The sequence below is a fragment of the Eumetopias jubatus genome, unplaced genomic scaffold (genome assembly GCF_037043125.1).
Source record: "Eumetopias jubatus isolate StellerSeaLion01/CBP00866 unplaced genomic scaffold, mEumJub1_p1.0 scaffold_1, whole genome shotgun sequence".
Lineage (NCBI taxonomy): Eukaryota > Metazoa > Chordata > Mammalia > Carnivora > Otariidae > Eumetopias > Eumetopias jubatus.
Genome location: NW_028274807.1, coordinates 56,688,173 through 56,714,616, shown reverse-complemented (window position 1 = coordinate 56,714,616; position 26,444 = coordinate 56,688,173). Strand labels below are relative to the sequence as shown.

Genomic DNA, 26,444 nt, shown 5'->3' with positions numbered 1-26,444 from the left:
TATGCAGAGGGAACTAGTCAATGTGCTTTGTAGAAAGAATGGTGAGTACTGGTTAATCCAGAAAACCAGTTAAGAAGAGACCAGTAAGGGGAGCAGCTGATGTGCAGCCAAATTATTCCCCAGCAAAGCTGTAACCGACGTGAATGTCCCATTGTATGATAGGAGAATCTCCGTTTCCCTGCCTTTGACAGCAGTCGATAGTGGTATAAAACCTGTATATCAAACTAGATTATATAGAAATAATCTATGTTGATAGTAGAAAGTTCCATCTTGGTGATTATGAATAAGACTGAATTTTCTTTTTCATCATTTTGCTTATTGATCATATTTCTTTTTTGTTTATAATCTTGACGTATTTTTACATAGCAGCTTGATCGCTGACTGACCTTTATTTCAAGGTTTCTAGACTGCGAACTGCCTCCATTATCTTATCTGGTAGCAATTGTTCTATTAACTGCTGTCTTACTAATCTGGGACAGAACTATTGCCTCTTTCTCCCCAATCAATCTCCGTCTGGTGACTCCCCGTGGGAACATTATGAGGGTCTTTGATTAAAGAGCCAGATACAGAAAGAGAGGGATCATTCACCAACAGAAGGGGGATTCAGCATGGGGATTAGAAATATGTCTAGAAAAGCCTGCTACCTGTACGCTCTGACACCTCCACCCCCAGCCTCTCTAACTAGCATCACTCCTACCACTCCCCATTTTGCTGGCTTTTGTACTGTTCTTGGGACACACTGAGCTTGTTCCCGCACCGGGCCTTTCTGTCTGTGGCATGCTCTGCCAGAAATAGTGTTTCTCCTGGTTAATCTGCATGGTTCACTCCCTTACCTCCTCCAAGTCTTTGCTCAAGTGCCACCTTCACACTGGAGTCTATGTTGACAACCTGCTTACAATTGTAACTTACCACCCCCACCACTTTCTAACTCCTCAATTACTTTTTTCTCCCTGTAACATCTACAACTTTCCTTATTCCATTTCATGTACTTATCACATATGTTGTTTACTTCTGACTACCATTACCAGAACGAAAACCCCACTCTTTGGATAGACGTCTTTGTCCATTTTGTGTTCTGATATATTCCAACTTCCCAGGACAGTGCCTGGCGTGTTCTAAGCATTCAATGAAAGTTTGTTAAATGAGGGGCACCTGCGTGGCTCAGCTGGCTGAGCATCCGAGTCATTTTTGGCTCAGGTCATAACCTCAGGATTGTGAAACTGAAATCTGCGTTGGACTCCATGCTGGGCATGGAGCCTGCTTAAGATTCTCTCTCTCTCTCTCTCTCTCTCTCTCCCTCCCTCTGTCCCTTTCTCTCCCTCTCTAAAAATATGTGTTAAATGAATGAATGAATTTTACAAAAAAGGTCTTCAGATATGCAAAGGAGAGATGCAGGAAAGAGAAGTTCCTACTAGTGTACTCTATCTGGGAAAATATAAGTGCAATTTTAATCAGAGCCTTTTGAAGATATTGCTGCTCTCTTTGTTGACCATCCCATAGGAGTGACTTTGGATCTTCAAACCACATAGGTCCATCCTTTGTAACTCCTTCAGATGGTCTGGTTTGCCCATGTAAGCCTATGGTGGTGTTATGCAGAAAACCACTCCATAACTCAAAGCTCTCTAGATTAGAGATTCCCACACTCCACTGCCAAACCATAACAGTTTTCACTGGAACTTCTCTCAGCTGATTCTTGAATGCTCAGTACTGGGTGAGTCAGCTCAGGATGTTATAATAAAATGCTGCAGACTATGTAGTTTAAACAACAGACATTTATTTCTAACAGTTCTGGGCTAGGAAATCTAAGATCAAGGTGCTGGCAAGGTCGGTTTCATTCTGATGCTTCTTCTCTCGGTTTGTAGGTGGTTGCCATCTTGTTGTGCATTGATAGGACCTCTTCTTTGGGTGCTTGTAGTCGGGGGGCAAGCCCTCTGATATCTCTTTTTATAAGGATGCTTAATCCCATCGTGAGAGCCCTACCTTTATGACCTCATCTAACCCTAATTACTTCCCAAAGGACCCATTTTTCAATACTATCCCATTGAGACTAGAGCCATACTAACAACACGAATAATCCAGATAGTCTTCAAAAGCCTATCTTTTCTTCAACTTAAACTTCAGAGAACTGAAGCTGCAAGGCAGCTAAGGCGACTGAACCTCAAAGAGCGACAAGTCCCTCCGAGGAGGGACAAGACACACACAGGCTTCCACGGTTAGCAGAGCCTGGGAGGAAGAGGTGGTTTTTATGTAAGCAGGTGGGAAGAAATCTCGAAAATGTCAACAAATTCCTGTGGGCCAAATGTGGGCTAGGATATCACTTTAGAATAACTGAGAGCCCAATTCACAAGGGAAGTTCACAGTGATTTCCAAACTCTTTTCCATGGGCTTACCCTGGATGCTCACAAGAAAGACTGGTCGGGGCAGAAGACCAGAGAGCGAGCTGCTCTTGTGGCCTAAGCAATCAGGAGAGGTCTGCTTGCCACGGGGATAGAGGCAGGAATAGGGAAAAGGCCCAGCCCCAAGGCCCAGGGGCACAGACTCTGCCTGATCCTGGCCCTGCACTGGGAGAATCAGAAACCACCTCCAGAGCCTAGACAGGAGCCTAGCATCACATAATAAGCGACAGTAGTCTACTGCTGACAGAGAGGCAAGGAAGAGCTTGGAGAGAAATGCCCTCAGAGGCACAGGCACGCAGGGACTGATGAACACTGAGCGGGGAAGAGGAACACTGAGAAAAGCCACCCCTGCAGGCCTCACATGATGCACAAACCCAGTGCTAGAAGAAGATGAGGTTGTATGCCCTGAGATAATGTAACAATAAAGTTCAAACGGGGCTTTCAGAAGAGTTGAGATCTTTTTAATCTTTCCTGCCTTACGCCTGGCTCAAAACTTCAAATCTCAAAGGAATGAGTGTTTGAGGGGCGCCTGGGTGGCTCAGCTGGTTAAGTGTCTGCCTTTGGCTCAGGTCGTGATCCCAGGGTGCTGGGATCGAGTCCCGAGTCGGGCTCCCGGCTCAGCGGGGAGTCTGCTTCTCCCTCTGTCCCCTGCTTGTGCGTACTCTCTCTCTCTCCGACAAATTACATAAAACCTTTATTAAAAAAAAAAAAGAAAGAATGAATGTCTGAGATTTTGGGTGGCTCTACTCTCGGCAGCCAGGGAGCAGTGGGTGGCCCAAGTGGTGGCAAGGCAACTAGGAGGTGTAGGGCAGGAGCAATTAAGTTATCGTTCTGCTGCCCGCATTTCTTTGGTCCTTAGTTTTACCATAAACTGTGATGTTCTATAATTCAAAATCGGACCTTGTGAGCGGTTATTTGTTCTGCCCATGTGAAGGGAAGAATCTGATTTGGGGAGTCCCGTGCCTACTCCTATTCCTTGCTGTGGTCGCGATTTGGTTTTGTACCCATCTCTTGGTCCCTGCCCCAGTATTCAGGCTAGTGCAGCCGGACTAAGTGGCCATGGCCAGGATGAATTATAGGGAAATTCATTTGTCATTGTTTCCAGTAGAATAATTTTAAAAAAATATTACACACTGGAAAACATGTACAGGCAATTTGCCTTTATGAAATTTCTGCTAAAAAAATCAATATAACATCAATGATGTTAAATGTTAAGGTTACTTTTTAAAAACAATATTTCCCTAGATTCTCCAGCACATTCTCTAGCAATTCTTCCATGAATTCTGTAAACGTTCACAAGAGGCTATAGAAAGTGGAAGAGAATTCACTTTTCAAGGTTAAATTTACTTCTCAGAAGGCCCTCTACTTTATATTCTGCATGTGAACATAATTGCATAGTTAGGAAACACAGACTCAAATATGTTGATTACAATATAATTTCTATCGCTTCATATATGAATTGCCCAAGATTTTAACTTCATATTTAAATACAACACATATTCAAAAGAGAAAAAAAAAGTAACATTAAATCATACCGTTCTCAGAATTTCAACTGATAATATGATGATGAATCAAACTTGGAATTCAAGATTACCTAGAAAGTGTACAGACGCACTTTTTCTTAAAAAAGCAACAACCACCTCAAACAACTGTTTTCTTCTTAAGTGATGAGTTAAAAGAAACTGACAATTTGGTTTGTTTATAAATTATAACATAGGCCTGTAATAGGAAAAGCAGAAAAAAATGCCTTAATCTCATCTCAATTCCCTTCATATGCCAGAGGAGCTGGAGAAAAGATGACATAAAGCAAGTTCTAACATTTCTTTTGTTTGTAGGTGATGATGGTCCTCAAAATAAAGGCAGTTGCTACCTATATTAGAGCTTTGGTGTACGGAGCTGATGACATATCAGTTTTCTAGAGAACAGTCAGAAGGATAAAAGAAATAAAGAAAAGCTCATGCCATTGCTTCTCTCCGTCTTCCTATCTTCAGACATAAGCTTTCACAAGACAAAAGTTGGTGGCATTATACATTCTTTTTCATATCCTCCTCAGGGTGAGAATGGTCTTTCTTATGTCATTTTTGTTTTTTCAAGATAGTCCTGGATCTTCTTTTTAAGGTATTTTAATTTGTAGAAGAATGTAGCAGGCACTTGGATCAGTTTGCTAGGGCTCACACAGTAGTTTAGAGCTAGCCCTTGTGACAAAGATGGTTTGCTTCAAGACTTAGTTTGTTATATACTCTCTGAATTAGTAGAACTTCAGTTTTATTCCAGTATAATTTGGACATCCAGCAAATTCTGTTTGCAATTTTTCTTAGGGCTTTTTTTTTTTTTGCATTTTTATCACGCTTTTTTTATTCTGAGCACGAGTTATATATGTTCATTATCTAAAATCCAAATATTACAGAAATACATCTCCTATAAGCTTCCCCAAAGACATTAGTTTAGACCAATAGACCTTTCATTATGTAGCTTAAAACAGTTTAATGATAGTCTGTGTTACGGAGAAAGAGAATACTTTAGAAAATTAGAATGTAGTTAGGTTTCTCAGAAATTACCACAAGATATGTGGACTTAAAGTTTCATGTATCTCTTCTGATCCTTCTTAGGTCTCGTTCTGAGTCTATTCTCTCCTTATAAATTATGATATCACCATTTTCAATGCAACATAAAAAAATAGCTCCAGGTTCAGTTCAAAGATCTAACAATACTGTCAGTAGTTGTCCCGAAGAAACTCATTTTGTTTGAATTTAGATTTAGATTTTGGATCATTAAAAATATCTTTAGTTTGCCTTCCAAATGATGACCAAAAATATAGACTAAAAAGAAGACAACAGAATTGAAAAAGTTTGGCTTAATATCATTCGTTTAAGATTGACTAAAGGTTAGTTAAATAATGTTTAACTAATAAGTAGTTAAACATTTAGTCTTCAGAATTGGAAGACAATTTAGTAGTTTTATTATGCTGCTTATGTACAGTACACCTTACCTATCTGGAATTTAGTTAACCAGCAAACTCATCTCCTAAGAACTTAGCTTGAAACCAAAACAAAAACCAAAACAGATCACATGAACAAAAGCTCTTGTTCCTCATGTGTAGAAGGACTCCCAGATCCTCCCTCAAAACCAATTGCTCTTATGTAGCACATAATTTTATTAAGTTTTATATAGCCTATAGTTTTGATAAGCTTGGCTATCAGGTTTACGACCATCTTCAAGGTTAGAAGAATCACACTAGGAGAGGGGGGAGTTGTTTCTCCATTCAGGGACAGTGGCTATTGTGAGAAGAATTATGTGCTTGAAGACAAAGGGAAAAGAATAAAACAAACCCATAAATAATAGAAAAATTTCAGTTGAGATTTGGAATCTCAACTGAAATTTTTCCTTAAGTGGTCTATTTTGTGCCCTAAGAATCACAAAAACCTCCTTCACACATCCAAAGTCTTTAAAGAACAATTCATCAACCTAATTAACCAATTCTTTGCTCTTCTTTGAGGGTTAAATGTCTCTTCCGAGCTCTCTCAGTGGTAAGTACTATGGTCCTACTCTAGTCTCCTGTAGGTTAGAAGTGGATTGTCCACATTTTTGACCCTCTAATCTCCTTCTAACCAGCACCACCACTCCTTCACATTCCTTCTCACTTAGAGCCCAGGCTATCTGGCTGTTAGTATGATATGGTAGAAAGGACACTAACTTTTGAGTCAAACAGATAAAGTTCTGAATCCAGCCCGCCATTCACAAATTCTATAACCTGGGATGAATTGCTTAATTTCTGTGCATTTCAGTTTAATCATCTGTGAATGAGGATGAGGTCTTACTACCATAGGGGTATTGTGAAAATTGAATATGAACATGCATGCCTAACTATGCACAGTATATAATAAGGATCCATTATGCCATTATAAACTAGTTACCCTCACTCTCCTCTGGTAATCTTCAACTGCTAAATTTCTGATTATTCCAGAATCATGGAAATCTTTGGCACCTGGCTCACTGGCTTCTGTTCTTTCTCAGTGCTTAAAATCATCCGTTCAGTATTGCTACCCAATTATTACTTTACTAGTTTTCAGCAGCCCATTGTCAGGAGCTGACTTGTACCTTGGTGTTGGATCTGTCTCACTATTTCCCAGATCCGTTCTACATCTGAGATCTTAAATTCCGAGGTATGTTCTTTTGGTTACTGTCTTCTTTTCCTCCACTTTTTCTGTATTTCCTTTCACAAATATAGTCCAATAACTCTAGTCAAATAATTGCTTAATTGTCTTCCAATATATAAAGTCCACTTTCTTACTTTTTTCTCCTGTCCAGCCTACATCTGTTGACCCAAGATTTCAAACATTCATGCACTACTCTCTTCTCTCTTGCCCTTGTCCTTCTAAAGTACCCCTCTAAAAATTCCTTTTCTGTGTACAATCTAACTTTTCTGTTCATACAAATCCTTTATCAGATATATCTGTTGCAAATATTTTCTCTCAATCTATGTTTTGCTTAATCATTTTCTTAAATAGTGTCTTTTCAATGAATATAAGTTTTTAATTATGAAGTCCAGTTACCAAAATTTCTTGTATGGCTAGTACTTTCTATGTCCTGAGAAGTCTTTGCCTACTCCATAGTCATGAAGAATTTCTCATGTATTTTCACTGGAAGTCTGGCGTTTATATTGTGGTTAAAAAAATCATCTCCAATTATTCCAATTGTGTATTGTGAGAAGTAGGGGAAAAGGTCCATTTATTTTTTTCATATACTTATCCAGATTTTTTGGTACCACCTGTTGAAAGACTTTTCTGCCCTCACTGAATTGTTCTGGCACCTTTATGGAAAGCAATTGCTCAAATGTGTGTATTTCTTTATGGATGCTCTATCTATGGTATTAATTTATTTGCCTTTCTTTATGCCAACACTACTGTTAAAAAACACATCTCTGTGGATTTTTGCAAATCTCTGCATGTCTTGTAAGCAGAGGTACTGATGGCCTTTGTTCTGGATTATTTTTTCAAAGATATTTATATAGCAAATAGTCTTGAAAATCAGAGATAGTGTCTCCCTCCAGAATAAAAGGCAGGCTCGTTTATTGTCTACTCTAATAAATATAGTAAAGATAATGTCTCCCTCCTAGGCAAATGTCAGGCAGGTTCACTGCCTAACATAAAAATATTTGGGTTCCCTAAACTCAGGATTCCTCTCCTGTATTGTGCTCTACTGTGTGTTCAGTTATCATCTGACGCTTTTTGTGTCATCCTGTGGGAACTGCTGCTCAGTGAATTGGCACTAATGCTGATAATCTGGCTGTAACTGTTGCCGTGAGTAATAAGGTCCTTTATCTCTGATCCTGGAGTGTTATGTGCTCTGCCAGCATCCTTGAAAAGTGAGACAGGCCACCGATCCAGCTTATGCTCTGTCTTGGTGAACTTTCCATGTGTATTTGTAAAGAATGTATATTCTCCCTTTGTCGGATGTAATGTTTTATAAAATCAATTAGTTTAAGGAGGTAACTACTATTCAAATCTTCCCTATACTTATCGTCTTTCCATCTAGCTGTTCTATCAATGACTTAGGGAGAAATTTTAGAATCTAACACTCTATTCATGCTTTTAGTTTTTGCTTTGTGTATTTTGAACCTCTCTTCATAGGTGCATACACATTAATGACTGTTATGTCTTTTTAGTAAATTGATTTATTTTTAAACTATGAAATGTCCATCTATACCTGTGGTAATATTTCTTATCTTGATGTCTATTTTGTCTGCTAATTCCATAGCCACTTAAACTAAAAATCTCCAATGGCTCCTAATAGCCTTCACAATAAATGTCAAACTCTTAATCTTGACATTCAAAATTCTTTATTATCAATGGTCTATGTCTGCCTCTCCATCATTAAATATCTTGCAGTTCTGTAACCTGCACTGAGTATAGTGCCAAACCAAATTTCTTTAAGTTACTAAAATTTCCTATGCTCTTCCCTCTACTCTAGCTGGCTAACTTCTCTTTATCTTTAGAAATCTCCTGTTTAGAAAAAACTTATTCCCATCCCTTCTCCCAAAGCACACATCCTGGCTTTGAATTAGGCACTCCATTTCTGAGCTCCTACAATACCTTGTGGTTATCTATAGCATAGTTACTATAAAGTTGTTCTATAATTTTTAATTCTTTTGTCTATCTCTCACACCATAGTATAAGTTCATCAAGAAAAGGAACTTTCCTTTCATGGAGGTGCTCAATAAATGCTATTGAAAGAATGAATTGAGCATGATCCATTAGCTGTTCACAGAGAGGATCATGAATCATTAAAAATATTTTAAATTATAGTTCATATGATCCATTAAGAAGGCATGAAAGTACATAAAAGGGCTTAAAAATGCTTCTGTCCAAAATACTTAACATTTTTAACATGATGTACATATCCTCAGAAATGCAGAAAACTTGTTATTTAGAATAACATAAGTCATGAAGATTGGCTATGATTTATTGTTTGTTCTATATTTTTAATAACAGTGAAGGCAGCCATTTTTTTTTTAATATACAGAGAATAAAAGGGGACAAGATAACCTATCAGGCAAAATTACAAAACACTGTCTAGATTTCTCCTGAAGAGGTCTGTCAAAATTTCTCTTCACCTAAATGCATCTCCTTCAAGAAAGGTAGGTTCCTGACTTTTTGACCAGAGACTAGCAAGTCCTGACCCATTAACTGCTACTTCTGTTGTATAAGTTAATAATAGTCTCCATTTATTATTTGCCATGGTTTTGTGCCTTTACTTATAACAACAAATGAAGAAGTGAAGCAATTTGCCTCAGGTAAAACAGCTTAGAGGTAGTAGACCAGTATTTAATCTCGGGCCTGTGTGCCTAAGCCTGAAAGTAAATACTCTGGAGTACTAGAACCCTTTCTGTTTTCACCCTGTGGACTGTAGTTAACCTAGACACTAGCCCACTTTTGGTGATAACCATGGATCATACACACAGAACTTAGAGTGAGTATTGTTGCTAGCTGTTTTTGAACAAAGCCTTCTTACTGGCGAATAAAATCTCCCTATATATTTCAGGTTTTCTATCTGTAACATTTTATTGATAATCATTCCTTATGGGAAGAGTAAAAATTCTTTGTAATAAAAGTAATGTCTGGCATTTGTAAGATACTATAAGACATTTAGAATAAAAACAAATGTCTCATAAACTCCTTTGAGCTGCTTGAAGAAATGTGTAATATTAAGGCAAATTATTAGTGGTTGAAATGTATTTCCCACAAATCCCACCAGTTGTTTTAAACGCAATCTCACAGTAACAGTTTGTTCAGCCAAGATTAACATAAGCCAATATACACATTTGTAGAAAAATTCAACCCAATTACTTTGAGAACACTGACATATTTTAGATTAAAATGCCAAAACCTCGATTTTCTTAATAATTAGTTTCAAAAATGACATTTTTTAGAGAAAAACTGTCCTTAAAAACACCTCCATGCACTTATGTTACATCTATTATACCAGATATTGAGTTGCATAAATGGGCAAAAATAAGAAAAGCAACTCATCTCAATAGATACAGTTCATGTTTTTTTCTAGTTGACATATGAGGCAAGTTGCCTTAAAGGTCATTAGCCACGTGTTCTGCAGATAAATCTCACAACTGTTGCTGTTTAACTTGGCAGGGCTGTAAAATATTAGAAATCTGTGATTGAAATCCTGGAAGTTTTTGCAAAGTCCTAAAACTTAAAAAATTGAACCCGTGGCAAAGATTGTTCATGTTTTTACTGTGTAAAATCAAACAATAGCACCTCCTGGCTTTCCTACCTCCTCAAATACAGCTACGAGCATCCCTTTCTTGGCTCAGGGAAACATATCTATCCATATATACCAATTCAATGGGTTTATGGGATTTTTATTGGGACTTTGGGAGAATGGGGAGAAAGCCATCAGAAATATACCTATTACATTATTTTGTAGTCGGAAGATTAAGGAAAAAAATAAGAGACTGTAAAGCTGAGTGAGTGTTAACAGAACATTTCAGTATGAATACTAGGCAGGGACTAGCTAAAATTATTATAATTTCAGATGCTGTCTGCATGGAAAATTTAAACTACACTATACAGCAAATCAAGAAGAGCATTTCAGGAGTTATGTATGCTGATGAGTAGAAGAAGGAAATTTAGGAATAGATCAATAGAGCAAATAGACTTTAACCATCAATATGAAACTTGTACTGGAACTTGGAGTTCTTATTCCATCATGACGTGGTACAATCTTTCAGATATGTAGTTCTTGAGTTCTCTCTGCCTGGGACATAATCTCCCTTTTTCTTAAATACCCAGAAGAAGAGTACTCTGTTGATCAAGATCAAGGTCACATATAACTCAATCCTTCATCTAAGTGACCATATTATTTCTTGTCTATACCATTAATTTTTACTGCCTTGTGGCTATTCCTGAATTATTACCACAAAATGCAATTGAATTCTTAAAGTTTTCAGGGCAGAAACTAAATCCTTTGCCACTTGATATACTCCCATATGACTAGTATTGTATGTGCACTTTAAAATTCACAGAAACCTGTCAGGTAAACATGGCTGATTGAACAAATGTGTTCATCTCTCTTCTCTCTCCCAAATTTCCAGCCAAATTATAGGAAGGAATAAAAAAGTTACTGATTTATACAATACGGGATGATGGGAGAGAAGACAGCAGTGGATTAGAAAGATAAAAATTGGGGAAATGTAGCATGTGGATGGAAGAAACACTTAATAGTGTAGGGGAGGATGAACCTTAAAAGCAAGCAGAGGGAGGTAACAAAGTGCAAACCTATTCATTTGTCAAACTGTGGAAAGGCTCACGCATTAGAAGTAACATTTAATCACAGGGAGAGGTATTATGGTCTGAATATCTGTGTCCCCACTCCCCATATTCATCTACTGAAATCCTAACCCTCAAGGTCATGGTATTAGGAGATAGGGCTTTGGGAAGTCATCAGGTCATGAGGGTGAAACCCTAATGAATAGGATTAGTGCCCTTATGAAAAAGGCCCTAGACAGCTCCCATGTCTTTTCTGCCATATGAGGATATGAGAAGTCTACAGCCTGCAATCTGGAAGAGGGCTCTCACCAGATTCCAACTATGCTGGTACCCTGCCTCCAGAACTCATGCTGGTACCTGGCTTCCACAACTATGAGCAATGCATTTCTGCTGTTTATAAGCCACCCAGTCTATGGTATTTTGTTATATAACCTGAATGATGAGGGGTAAGATAGAGACTAAAAATGAATGATTGGTTTAAGATACGAATTAGGATTAGACAGTCATCTAGGTACCTACCCCGACCCCATGCAGCATGTGCCCACCCTTCTGCCACCTCCAGAAGAAATGAAAAATTTGGTTTCAGAAGAAATTTAACCACAAGAACTCTAGGTTTGTGGTTGTCAGGCATAAAGATAGATGTGGGTAAACCGGCTAACTCAAAGCAGAATAGATTAAGTGAAAGTGTGTATCATGAATGATGAGAACACACCCTGCCCCCCTCTCCTGCTCAAATCCCAGAAAGCCAGTGGTCACCTCCTCCCTGAGGCAAGAATTGTTAGGATCTTTCTGTGAGGAAATTGAAGAGCCACAGAGAAAATAACTATACATATTGACATTTTTGTATGACCTAGTAAAAAAGCTAGCTAGCCACCCAAACCCCACAGTGAAGTAAGTGCACGCTCTCAACAAGTTTTGTCCTCTCGTGGAGTTTCCAATAATCCTTAAAGTATATCACCTTCACATATGAATGAGCCATCAAGGATCACCTGCCAGTTGGGGAATTCTTCCAACATGAAAGAGAGCAAAACAAACAGAGAAAAAGAACCTGACAAAAATAGAAGCAACCCAGAAATCAGACAAAGACTCTCAAAACACCCTCAGAGAGATAAAATGATGCTATTATCATAAAATAAGAACTAGATGCTAAAATAATTAAATGATTGGACATTAAGAATGAAATCTTAGAAAATAAAAACATGGTATCTGAAATAAGAAAAAAATCACTATACTGATTGGAAGATAAAATCAAGGAAAAATCTTAGAAACTATAATAAAAGGCTAAAAGAAAGGAAAAGACAAGAAAAATGAAGGATCGATCCACTAGTTTTAATGTTTATCTTTTGTTTAACAAAAGATGATCTAGAAGGATAGTATAGAGAAAATGGGAAGAAAAATTCATAACAAAATAATGCAAGACAATTTCCATTAATGAAGACTATGAATCTCCAGATTGAAAGTGACATTTGAAAGGTGCCTGGGTGGCTCAGTCGGTTGAGCATCTGCCTCTTGATTTCAGCTCAGGTCATGATCTCAGTGTTGTGAGATTGAGTGCCACATCGGTCTCGGTGCTGAGCATGGAGCCTGCCTGGGATTCTCTCTCTCTCTCCGCCCCTCCCCCACTCGTGCTCTCTCTCTCTCTCTCTCTCTCTCTCTCTCTCTCTAAAAAACAAACCAAAACCAAAAAAAAAAAACAAAAAACGAAAAACCCAAAAACCTGAGGGGGGAGGGAAGAAAGTGCCATTCAAGAGACTAGTATAATTAATTAAAAGAAAAAGGAAGAAAGTAACAAGTAAGATAGACCCAAACCAAGGTACTGTCTCATGAAATTCAGACCATGAGAATAATGAGAAAATTCTTCAGTTCTCCACAAAAGAAAACAAACAGGTAACATACAAATTATCAGGACTAAGAATAACATCAGATCTTTCAACAGCCATCTGAAGGAGAAATACCTTAAAAACTGATGAAAATGATTTTCAACCCTCATACTCTATCCACAAACAAATTATAAAGAACTTGAGAGAAAAATACAATTTCACTTTCCAACAAGTAAGGTCTAAAAAACATTTCCTTCCCATTTTCTAATTTTTAGGTAGTGACTCTAAGATGAGTTAATTCAAGAAAAAGAGGAAAACATGGACTCTGGAAACAGGAGATCTAACACTAGAGAGAATTGAAAACAGTTCCCCAGATGATGGCCAACCCAAGTGCCAGGATGAGAGGGGTGCTGTGAGCCCAGAGAGCAGGTTAAGAGTGGTCAGGGTGACTTCAGGAAAAGCAAAGAACTGAGAAATATCTTGAAAAAGAGGTCCAAGTACGTGGAAAAGTGAAACAAGAGCTGTTGGAAGCTGTAAGAAAATTCAGCAATGGATAATAAAGAAAACTTAAAATCGCTAAAAAAAAAAAGGAATTGTTAACTTTAGGGGAAATGAAATTTGTTTTTTTGTTTGTTTTTAAAGAATATTTGGAAGAAGATGGTGCCCTCTGGACTGATCTTTGAGCTCACAGTAGCAGGTACTTATGGAAGCCACCAGTTTCCACTCTAGGCAACATTTCAGAGTGAAGAGAGAGAGGGTGCTCTCATTTTCCCACCCATCCTTTAGGGTACCGGAGACCTTCCTCCAAATATTCTCTGTAAGGGCAGCACTGACGTTACCAGAGGCAGGGCTGAGGATCCCTGCCTGTTGGGAGGAATCTTTCTATCTCATTCCTCTAATTCCCCAGGGGAAGTCTTTTCTCCTAACACTTCCGTTATTCTCTACCTGCCCTCCCCATTGGCTCCTCCCCCAGCAAGGAGGAAGGACTTCATTTTATTGGTGGATCTGAGGGAGGTGAGGAACTGGGCATGCCTGGTTCTGCTTCTTCCTCTCATCTTGAGAGTGCTTTCTTCAGAGGCTGTGTAGATCGAGGCTCGCTCCTCTGTGCTGTTCCAGGTAGAGTTTCTTTCACTGGGAAGGCTCTTGAATGGGGAAGTCTGGCTGGTTATCCAGTGCTGCCAGTCACTGTGCGGCGTCAGTCTGCCCAATCCTGCAGTTCACAATTAGGAAGCCCACTGTTGCCCCATACCTTCACGCAAGCTTTCGGTAGTAGTAAAAGTGATGTTTTGGTACCTCAATTAGCCAGCCATCTTGTCCTTAGCTGTTATTTATCAGGTTGAATCTAATTCACCATTAACTCTCTCAGGTATCTGGCTATCATTCCTTCGGTGTTCTCAGTTCTGTAGGATTTTGTGTGGTCAGCTTCGTGGCAGTGTATAAATACCATGTATGCTAATTCTAAATTTAATAACCTTGTATCAAATTCTTTGCATTCTTGGTGTAATAAGTCAGTTACATAATGAGAAAATGAAGAGATTAAGTTAAATTTCCTTGATTTGCAAGTTACCCACATTGAAAATATAAAAGTTATCAATTAAAATATAGAATAACATTTTGTTTCCCTCCTGAGAAAATATGAAAGTGAGGAATATGAGATTCAGTAAAGTGAAAGGTTGACAAAAATGTTGTATACTTTCCTATTGTATCCCAGGAGAATGAGTTCAACTCACATTAGGAATTGACTTATATAACAAATGTGCTTTGTAACATAAAATTATTGAGTATTTTCTATGTGCCAAGCAATGTTTTAATGCTAGGGATAGAGTAATCAACAAAACAAGCAAAAACCCCTACCCTTTTGGAGTCTTTCTTTCCTTATTTCTTTTTTCCTTTTTTCCTTTTTCTGCTTTATTGAGGTATAATTGCCAAAGGAAATTACTTTCTCATGGACAATGCAGATAATGAACCATAAATAGGTCAAATATGTAGTATGTTAGAAGGCAATGAGTGTGTTGGGGAAAAAAAATAAATAGGAAAGTTGAATATGGAGTGTTGAGGTTACAGAGTATTCCTGGAAACAGGGTTGGTTGGGGTAGGGGCTGGACTAGGAGCAAGGTTTGCTGGGGGTGGGGAGCTGAAAGATGAAAATTAGAATACACCTGGGTATGCCATGATTCCTAATCAGGTAAGTGAACTTTATAATGGAGACATCAAAGCCAAGGTAAGGCGGTTTTAGTAATATTACTCTGATGACCTTGTAGTTTTGAATGGGGTAGGGTTGGGGGTAAGAAATTGACTTTGTGCATGACTCTATCCAAATTTGTTGTGGTTTGGCATAGGCACTTGACCTTCTAATACTTTGACCTCTGGTAATTCCTCTGCTCAGTTTATCTAAATTCCATTCCCCCTTTGAGGCCTAGTTTGAGTTCATGTGTTCTGTGTGGCTTTTAAAATAGTTTGTTCATTCCAATTCCTAATGATCTCTCCTCTCTATGATTTATTGCATTGAAAAGAAAACGTTTTTTTTTAGATTTTCACTGTGGTTGCACTTTTTTCTCTGTTGCTATTGAAGAATTGCAAAACCAGAGGACATGTATTTTAATTCCTTTATATTGCTTCCCAAGATGCTGTAAGTGTGCTTGGCGCTCTGTTTTATTATTGATTATCGTCATGATGATATTTGTGAAATCAGGTCACCTGCTCGTTAGAATTCTTTCCTGGGCTCTATAACACATACACAACAATGTTCAGATCCTTTAAGTACCCTCAGCCTACGCTTATAGTTTTATCTCCTGTCATTTTGTACCATTTCCATGTTTTAAATAGTGAGGTTCTGAAAAGATAAACATTCAGCCAAATTTGTCATGCTCCCATCACCCAAGCTGCCAACCTCTTCCCTTGACTCGTACCTATCTGAGATACTTGGATGTTCTTTTTCTTTTCCTTTAAACGATTTAATTGATACATAATTTCCATATTATAAAATTTATCCTTTTAAAAGTGTGCAGTTTGGTGAGTTTTAGTATACTCACAGAGTTGTGCAACCATATATCTATTTGCAGAATACCTTTATTGCGCTAAAAGAAACCCTGTGTTGTCAGTCACTACACACTGCTTCCTTTTCCAGTTCCTGATATTTACTAGTCTACTTTCTGTCTCTATGGATTGGCTAATCTGGACATTTCATATACATGGAATAATACAATATGTGGTCTTTTCTGTGTGGCTTCCTTAACATGGCATAATCTTTTCAAGATTTATTCATGTGGCAGTACTTATCAGTCCTTTTAATGGCTGAATAATATTCCATTGTATGGATGTACTGTACCACATTTTGTTTGTCCATTTATCACCTGATAAACACTTGAATTGTTTCTACTTTTTGATGATTTTGAATAATGCTGTTTGTGGATATTTGTGTACAAGTCATTGCATGAACATATGTTACGATTTTTCTTGCATATATACCTTGGAGTGGAATTGGTGGGTCCTACAGCAACTATATCCTTAACAGTTCTGAGGAACTTTTCAGGAACAGTTTTCTAAAGTGGCTGTACCATTTTATCATTGTACCAGCAATGTATGAGGGTTTCAATTTCTCCATATTCTTGATAACATTTGTCATTGTCTGTTGTTTTTTTTTTTTAATTTTAGTCATCTGAGTATATATGAAGTGGTATTGTTGCAGGTTTGATTTTACTTTCCGTGATGGCTAATGATGATATTGGGCATCTTCTCATGTGTTTATTGGCTACATATATATATTTTCAAGACATTATCTATTCAGATCCTTTGCCTATTTTTCAATTGAGTTGTTTGTATTTTCATTATTGAGTTGTTAAGATTTCTTTTTATATTTTAAATACAAATTTCTTATTAGATATATGATCTACAAATATTTTCTTTAATTCTGTGGGTGATGTTATCACTTTTTTGATGCTGTTAATTGAAATGTAAGAGTTTTTAATTTTGATGAAGCCCAATTTATTTATTTTTCCTTTGTTGTTTGTGTTTTTGTTGTCAGTATTTAAGAAACTCTTCCTTACCCAAGATCAGAAAATTTTAGTCCCATTTTCTAAGAGTTTTACAGTTTTAGGTCTTATATTTACATCTATGCTCAATTTTGAGTTAATTTTTGTATATGGTGTGAGGTAAAGATCCAAATTAATTTCCTTTGTGTGGATAACCAGCTGTCCTTGTACCATTTGTTGAAAAAACTGTTCTTTCCCCCCATTACATTGTCTTAGCACCCTTTTCTAAAATCAATTGATCATAAATATATGGTTTTGTCTTCTTTTTATGTCTGTCTTTAAGCCAATATGACAAAGTCTTGATCACTAGAGCTTAGTAGTAAGTTCTGGAATATGGGACCTCCAACTTTGTTTTTCTCCCAGGATTGTTTTGGCTGTTCCAGGTCCCTTGAATTTCTAGATAAAATATAAGATCAACTTGTTAATTTTTACAAAAAAAGCCAGTTGGGATTTGATTAGTGATTACATTGAATCTGTAGATCGACTAAGGAAGTATTGCTATCTTACTAATAATTATCTTTCAATCCATGAAAATGAGCTGTTTTTCCATTTATGTAGATTTTCTTTAATTTCTTTCAGTAGTACTTTATAGTTTTCAGAGTACATGTATTTAATTTCTCTTGTTATATGTATTAATTGTTATTTTTGTGTGTGATGTTATTGTCAATGGAATTGTTTTCTCAATTTTGTTTTTAAATTGTTCATTGCTAGTGTGTAGAATTCCAAGTGATTTTTTAATATTGATCTTGTATTCTCCAATTTTGCTCATCTTCATTAGTTATAATTTTTTGTGGATTCTTTATGATATTCTATATATAAGACCATATGATTTGCAAAACAAAGATGGTTTTGCTGCTTCTATCCAAATCTGAGAGTCCTTTATTTGTTTTACTTGTCTGTTTGTCCTGGATAAAACTTTCAATTTTGAATATAAGTTGTGAGAGCAGATATCTTTGTATTGTTTCTTATTTTAGGGGGACAGCATTCAGCTCTTCACTATTAAGTATGATGTTAGTTATGGGTTTTCTATAGATGTCCTTCAAAAGGTTCAAGAAGTTTCATGTATTCTTAGTTTGTTAAGAGTTTTTTATTAGGAAAGTGGTTGGGTTTTATCAATTATTTTTTCTCTTTTTATTGAGATAATCACGTGGTTTTGTCCTTCATTTTATTAATTAATCTCATGCATTGTACTGATTTTTGGATGTTAAACCAACTTTGCATTCCTGGAGTAAATCCTACTTGGCCATGGTGTGTGATTTTTTTTTTTTTTAATATTGCTGGATTCATTTGCTAGTATTTTGTTGAAGATTTTTGCATCTGTATTCATTAACAATACTGGTCTGTAGCTTTATTTAACTATGACATCTTAATCTAGTTTTGACATTATAAAACAAGTTCTTTTGTTGGGAAATGTCTTCTCATATTTTTTTGAAAGATTTGTAAGAATTGGCATTAATTTTTCTTCAATTGTTGGGTAGAATTTATCACTGAAGTTATTTATCTAGGTGTGGGCTTTTTTAAAGCTTTTTGTTAATATTGAAGTATAATTGACATAAGATGTCATATTAGTTCCAGGTATACAACACAATAATTAGATATTTGTATACAGTGTGACATGATCACAATAAGCCAATAACCATCTGTCTCCATACAAGGTTGCACATTTTTTTTCTTGTGATGAGAAATTTTAAGATTAACTCTCTTAGCAACTTTAAAATCTGTGAAACAGATTCCCCATCAGATTCCCTATAATCACCATGCTGTATATTTCATTCCCATGACTTATTTTATAATTGAACTTTTGTACCTAGCTCCAAACCCATTTTCTTCCCTCCAGTGGCTGCTAGGCTGCTAGTTTTCATAGGTTTTAAGGCTACTCACTGGTGTAAAGACCTATCATGCAGCTGGGAGAGAAAAATAGGAATAACACAAATTCAAATGCCACAGAGTTTACTGTTTTTGAGATTTAGCCACTTTTGTTGAAGGAACACTCCTCAGATTGTTGAAAGCCTTTGGTTACTTTACATAGTTACAAAAAAGTTGATATTTACAATTTTTTCCCATGTTCCCATTTTTTCAGAGGCACTTTTATGGAGTAGTAGATTTTCAGAGGCACTTACTCTCCCATTCTAGAAGTACTTCTCTTGGCTGTTCTTTTTTTTTTTTTTTTTAATTATGTTATGTTAATCCCCATCCATTACATCATTAGTTTTTGATGTAGTGTTCCATGATTCATTGTTTGCGTATATTGGCTGTTCTTTTTAACCACCACTTTTGCACAGAGCTGGAAAGAAGTCCAAGCAAAGACTTAACAGCTAGCTAAACATAGGTAAGCCATAGACACAGACAAGAGAAGACCAACTTGCATACACTTTTCTTGAACATTGAAAATTTTTGTTTACAAAAAAATTAAACTTTTTCCACGTGTCAAGTTTTATGCCATGGTGAGCAAAACACAGTCTTGGCTTTTTTTTTTTTTTTTTTTTTTAGTGGCCAAAGAACAAAGTAACTTTGGATCAGAAAGATGATACCAGGCTAACAATTTTGAACTTGCAAGACGTAAGGAAGAAGTGGAAGATTCCAAACAGAAAAATATAACATGGTCTGAAAAAGGGTGTGATGTCAATCATGATCATGATTGAATATAGCATTGTAGAAGCCAGAAGAATCAAAGTAGCACATTGCCATTCGATATAGTTGCTTTTATGCTAATCACAAGTCTTATGAGGTAATGCGAAGGGAACATATTTTTCTACCTTGTTTTTTGTAACCATAGATAAGGAAAAGTTTAGACTTTAAAGGATGAAGATGTGATGGTGAAATGCAAAACACTGGGTCTACTGATATCATCTAGAGTTAGTCAACCCATGTGAATTCAGAAATGTCTCAGATATGTGACCACCGTAATTTTAACACTTTAATAAGCCTCATCCACAAACGTGAGAAAAGGTTGTTGTTTTTTTCCTTTTTTAAAATACAAGATGTATTAAACAATGAATAAAAGACTCCTGCCCAGCAAACAGTCCATTTCTGTGCTTTCTCAAAATGTGAAATACTCAATTCAAGACATTACTTTCTTTCCTATGGTATAACTTACCTATGGGATTTAAAATCTTTTGCAAGCACTAATGGGGAGAACCATTTATTTTTAATTTCAATTTTGCTCCTGTTTCCATACTGCAAAGTGAGTCTGGAGACCAACCAACATGACCATGTTGGTTGGTCTCACTATTACTGGTTGTCTCTGAATATAGTTGTGTCTCATAGTTATTCAATTGTCCCTTATTCATCCAAGTTGACTCCCTTGCACATTTATCTCATTTGACCTTGAAATCTTTTTTTTTGCTCTGCCAAGCTTGTATACTCATCCCTGATGGTTGAATTGTGAGCAGACATAATTGATTACCTCTTAATTAAGGAAATGGTATATATATATATATTATGAAATTTCCTAACTTTGTTTTCTTTTAAGCTATCTTTGTGCTTTTGTGCATCATCTAAACTGTCTTTGCAGTTTTATTTATCTTCTAATTTTTCCTGTTTCAAAAGAAAGTGTGTCCCTCTTCCTCTTCAAGGCTGGTCTACTTCTTGTGTCTAAGATCCCAATACTGCCATCTTTTTTTGGACAGTGTTTAACAACCACTTTCTCTTGCATTGTTATTTTTACCATCTCCTTTTGCATTTACTTTCTCCTAGACCTGTACATTTTATGAAATTTCCTAAAATATAAACAAAGAAGTACAAAGAACCACTAGCTCAAAAATGTTCCCTTCCATTGTTTCATTTTTTTTTTACTTTCTTTCATGGACTACACTCATTTTTAAGAACATGTTAATTTCTGATTACAAAAGTATAGTATATGTACAGTTCAGAAAACTTGGAAAACAAAGAGTTCAAAGAAAAAAATTACAATAGAAAAAAGTTATTAACATTTTAGGGCGCCTGGGTGGCTCAGATGGTTAAGCGTCTGCCTTCGGCTCAGGTCATGATCCCAGGGTCCTGGGATCGAGTCCCACATCGGGCTCCCTGCTCCTTGGGAGCCTGCTTCTCCCTCTGCATCTCTCTCTCTCCCTCTCTCTCTCCCCGTCTCTCATGAATAAATAAATAAAATCTTAAAAAAAAAAAGACTACATTTAACTTTAAAAAAAAAAAAGAAAAAAGTTATTAACATTTTAGAGTATAGTCTTGCATGATTTTTCTGACACTGCAGTTTTTTTTCTGTGATAAACATGGTACCATTCATTTTATATATATGTCTCATAGTGTGTATTACAGATTGCAATATATTGGAAATATTTTCCCACATCAATTTTTTTTCCTACAATTTGATTTTAATGGCTATATAGCCTGCCATTGTATAAAGGTACCAAAACTTACTTGGCAAATTAATAAATTTTCATATTGTTATTGGAAATTATATTGTATAATTATTGTTTACTTTTTTATTGTTTGTCTCCCCTACTACTTCTATGGGAATAGGAAACTTGATTGTCTTATTTCCCATTGTTCAGTGTCTAGAGCAGTTTGGGTACACAGTGCTCACTGAATGGATAGTTGTTTGTTGTATGAGTTAGTATATCAATACATAATTAAATTACTTCTAATTTTTAATATTGTAAATGATAGTGCAAGAAAATTTTACATATATATATATATTTTATCACCTCTGGCTGTGTTTAACATTTTCTCTTTTTGTCTTTAGTTTTCAGCAATTTTAACATATGTCCAGCTATTTTCTTTTGTGTTTTTATATTTATTCTCCTTTGTGATCTCTGAACTTCTTGGATCTCTGGTTTGATGTCTGTCATCAATTTGGGAAGATTCTCAACCATTATTTCTTTACATTTTTTTCCCTGCCATGTTCTCTCTGTCTTCTGGAATTTTGATTACACATATGGATTGTTTGTTATCGTGCCATTTCTCTTGGATGCACTGTTCATTTTTTTTCACCCATTTTTCTTTTTGTTTTATTTTGTTAATTTCTTTTGACTTACCTTAAATTTCACTTGTTCTGTTTTCTGATGGGTCAGGTCTTTTGTTGAGCCCACTGAAGCCATCTTCATCTATGTTAACTTCTGGCATTTTCATTTGATTTTTTTTTGCTATGGGTTCAATTTCTCCACTGAAATTACTATCTGAATTTGCATGTTGTCTACCTTTTCTACTAGAGCTTTTTATGTATTAATCATAGTTATTTTTTAATTCCTAGTGTGTTATTTCCAACATCTATACCATATCTGAGATTGGGTATGTTTATTGCTTTGCTTTTGACAAGGTATTGTTTTTTATTTGCTTTTTTGGATGTCTTTTAAGTTTTTCTTGGCATATGGACAAATTGTGAAGTATAGCAAAAACTGTGGGGTGCCTGGGTAGTTCTGTCAGTTAGGTTAAGTGTCTGCCTTTGACTCAGGTCATGATCTCAGGGTCCTGGGATCAAGCCCTGCTTCTGGCTCTGCTCAGTGGGGAGTCTGCTTCTCCCTCTCCCTCTGCCTCTCCCCCTGCTCCTGCTCACTCTCTCTCTCAAATAAATAAATAAAATCTTTAAAAAAATGGATAGAAAAAACTGAGATAAATAATTTTTGTGCCTAAAGATGATGTAACAACTTTTTTTTTTTTTTTCCTGACAGGCCTTTAGTATAGGAAGAAGTTAGGTCAGTTAGTTAGGAGTTGAGCTCTGTTTGCATTTTATTGTTGCTATGGTTACCTTCTGTATAACACCAACTTCAAATCCTTTAGCATTATCTTCTGTTCAGGGTGGGGACTGGTTTTCTAGAAAGATTTCCTGATGGCTTCTCCACCCTCTGTTTTAGACCTTACCTTCAGAGTGGGCCTCCCTACATGATCTTGTTCCTTTCCCAAAAGTATCCTGCTGTTTCTCGTTACTCAACTTTAGTTGCATCATGGTAACGGGGTGGGTGTGTGTGTGTGTGTGTGTGTGTGTGTGTGTGTGCGCGCGCGCACATGTGGTGGTGGTGAGTATTTTCTGTTGTTCTGATTAAGATTTAAATAGGCATTGTGTCCTGGGTCCTAGGAGTCTCATGGGTCATCTCCTGATGGGTTATCTCATGATGTCTCTCACCCAGCTGGAGAAGACCTTTACTGGTCTGGGATCAGCATGTGTTTCTGCCCCTCCCCTAAGGATAGAGAGCTTTTTCCTATTCCAATCCTTTAGCTAGAATGGATTTTCAGCAGTGCCCTAAAACAAGGGAAACAGGTTTCCCTCCCTTCCTTTTTCAATAGTTTTAAGCCCTTTGATTCTAGGAGAGATAGGAGAGAGGGATCCAAATCGGGTTTTGTGCTTTTCCAGGGGACTGTTCCCTTCCCAGAACTGCATCTCAAGGAAGGCTTTCTTAGTACTCTCACCGGTGTTTTTGTTAGCATTTGGGAAGGTCTGTAGAGACTGGGCTTGCAAGTGGGTGCAAGTCTCCTTATGTTTGCAGCCCGCGGGGGTTCTATGTTCTCTGGCTAGCCCATATTCAGCCTGTAGCTATTCTTTAAATATTTTAGTATAATTCTTATTACATGTGTCCAGAAGCATCTACCCCAGGTCAGCAAGTTCTTGCTTTCTGTCTTTGGAGGGCATTTCCTTAGGTTTCAGGTTAGTTTGTTCCTCCCCTGCAACCTCAACTAATGATGGGTTCAAGTATTAGAGATTTTCCAGTGTTTTATTGTTATGTACTCAGTGTGAGATTACATGGAGCTTAAATATTGAACCACCACACCTTGAGTATAGAATTAAAGCAGACAGTGAAGCCATAAGGACTCAGGCAGGAGAGCCAACCTATCCAGTTGTTCTATTCATAGCACTTCACTTTTGAGGTGCTCCCAAACTGAGAAGTCTTACGCCTTTTCCAGTATAGGAGACACATCTACATGTAAGAAGTTGAAAGAATGATTCTGAGCCTTTTTAGAGTAGCAACAATGTAGTAAAAGAGTTGGATTTGCAATAATTCTTGTTTTCAAGTGCCTTTGATAGATGATTTTTAAAAAGGAAGAAGAAAACTGCTAAAAAGACAGCTGAGCTCAGAATAGTGCTGAGCAATGCTGGAAAACCTTCTGGCCAGCCCAGCGATCTCATATCACAGCATCCATTTGCCTATAATCTTAAAGGATATTTGATCAATTCAACATTGTTAACATGTAGTAAGACTGCTAACTTTTTGGCACGTACATTTATGTCATCTGGTTATACAAGCATGGAGCCCTGTTGATCAGATGATGGTACAGCTGTTATTTATTGTAAATTTAGCCATTTCATTATAGGTGAATGAAATTCAAATCGTCAGAGTGTCAAGTACAATAAAAGCTTTATCTCTTTTCCTGTCCTTCCTGCCAAATACACACGACAAACACATTTCACTTTAGGAAAAGACTTAAAAGTACTCTGAAGTGCAAACTATTCAAAGGTCTCCAGTTTCTACAGAAAGAGCACATAACAGCAAGGCAATTGCAAATCAGGCTAATCTTCAAGGTAATAGGATACTCTTTAAATCTCTTAAACTATGTCTCTTTTGTATATAATACTACAGAATTGTCAGAGAAGAGAAAGGAGAATCCCATAGTACCTTTGAAACTTAAGTGTTAAAAATCATATTCATTTTATATTCAATCATTTTAAAATGCAGGTCCCTAAATCCTGATCTGTAAAGTTTTCTTGATGGGATTGTATTGCCACGGAACACTGCCAATGACACTGCTTAAATAGTAGTCTTCTTTGTTCTACCTGCTCTCTCACCCTTTTCTGTCACACCAAGGCTCTCCCTCTATGCCTTAAAAATTCTATACAAACTCATCATTTTTATACAGCTTTCACAGATGGATGGCCCCAGGGTCTGGTCTCTCGGCAACAGTATAGCCCTCATGTCTGATTCTTTGCACAGCTGAAACTAGCTGTGTGTTTTAGTATGTGTTTTTATATACTTACATATTTATATTTATCCTGCCTGACACTAAGTGATATGCTTTTCAAATACAAAGAACATATCTACTCCCCTCACACTTCTTTACAATATCTGGTATACTGCTCTTTGTAGTGTGCCTTCGAATTAGACATAAAGTCAAGCTCTGAAATTACAGACATTTTGAAAAATCTTACTAGCCCACTATAACTGCAAACTGGTGGGGTATAATATGCAAAGGAAGGATGCCAGTTTTTCTTGAGCACAGGATTAGGGGCAGGCAACAATTTAATGTATATATTTCTCTTAAAGTCAGCTATCATCTCTCTATCTATCATCTATCTATCTATCATCTATCTATCTATCTATCTATCTATCTATCTATCTATCTATCATCTATCTATCGTGTGTGTTTGTGTGTAATATAATGTGTGTGTAATTATTCTAATTTTTATATATGGGGAAAATAAGCCCAGAAATTAATAAATTTGCACAAGGTCACACAAGTAATACTTTGAAGAGAGAATTTATTTATTTATTTTTTAAAAGATTTTGTTTGTTTATTTTGAGAGAGCGAGCAAGCAAGTGAGCATGAGTCGGGGAGGGGCAGGGGCAGAAGGAGAGAGAGAACCTCAAGCAGACTCCTTGCCGAGCATGGAACCTGATGCAGGGCTGGATCTCATGACCCCAAGATTATACCTGAGCTGAAACCAAGAATTGGATGCCCAACCGACTCAGCCCAGGTGCCCCTGAAGAGAGAATTTAAACACAGGAGTATTTGCATATAAAGTCAATGGTGTAGTCAACCACTGACTCTCCATATAAATTCGCCAGTAATTATCTTGACTTCCAAATGGGACCCTTATGCAGTGAATAATTCACTGACTACCCCCAAGGTAAGACCTTATCATCCTTGTTTAAGTACCAATTTTAGAAAGAACCCATATCAGGATACCAATTCTAGAATGATCTTCTATTGATCTTATTATTGAGAACTGATGGGTGAAAAAGTCCACCTGAGTTTAGAAATATCTGCTAAAAATAATACTTAAAGGTATTACTGCATTGGGTCTTTGGAAATAGAAATGTTAGTTGACAATAATTAATACTGATTTACTAAATAGCTGTCCTAGACACACATACAGTATCCTTTAACTAGGATGGAAAATGCTATTTAAAATAAGAGCCAACTGCAGAAGCTTTTGTATATAAGGGGAGCAGCCAGATTCCTATTGGAGAGATGACCTTTTGTTTGGAAATGGAAGAGATGAGAGATATGACAGATTCACTCTTCCTGTATTCATGGTCTAAACCAGAGATTTGGGAGCACCTGAGAAACTTTAGAAATTCTGATGTCCGGGACTAAGACCCAGGCATCAGTTTTTAAAGCTCCCAGGTGATTCCAGTGTACAGCAAATTTGGAGAACATGCTTCTAGAATCTTGCTTCTCAAAGTGCAGTCCTGGGTGCTTATTAGAAATGCAGAATCTTGGGCCCCACCTCAAGTCTACTGAATC

At 36.8% G+C, this 26,444-nt stretch overlaps 1 protein-coding gene across 1 annotated transcript in view; it reads left to right on the top strand.

The window, feature by feature from the left end:
• Positions 1 to 14,027: 14,027 nt before the first annotated feature.
• LOC148165007 (uncharacterized) overlaps positions 14,028 to 26,444 on the top strand; it is a 56,114-nt gene continuing 43,697 nt past the window's right edge. The window contains exons 1-2 of the mRNA XM_088022890.1: positions 14,028 to 14,288; positions 19,521 to 19,589. Of these exons, the coding sequence (XP_087879016.1) occupies positions 14,028 to 14,288; positions 19,521 to 19,589 (330 nt within the window). The remainder of the gene's footprint in view (positions 14,289 to 19,520; positions 19,590 to 26,444) is intronic.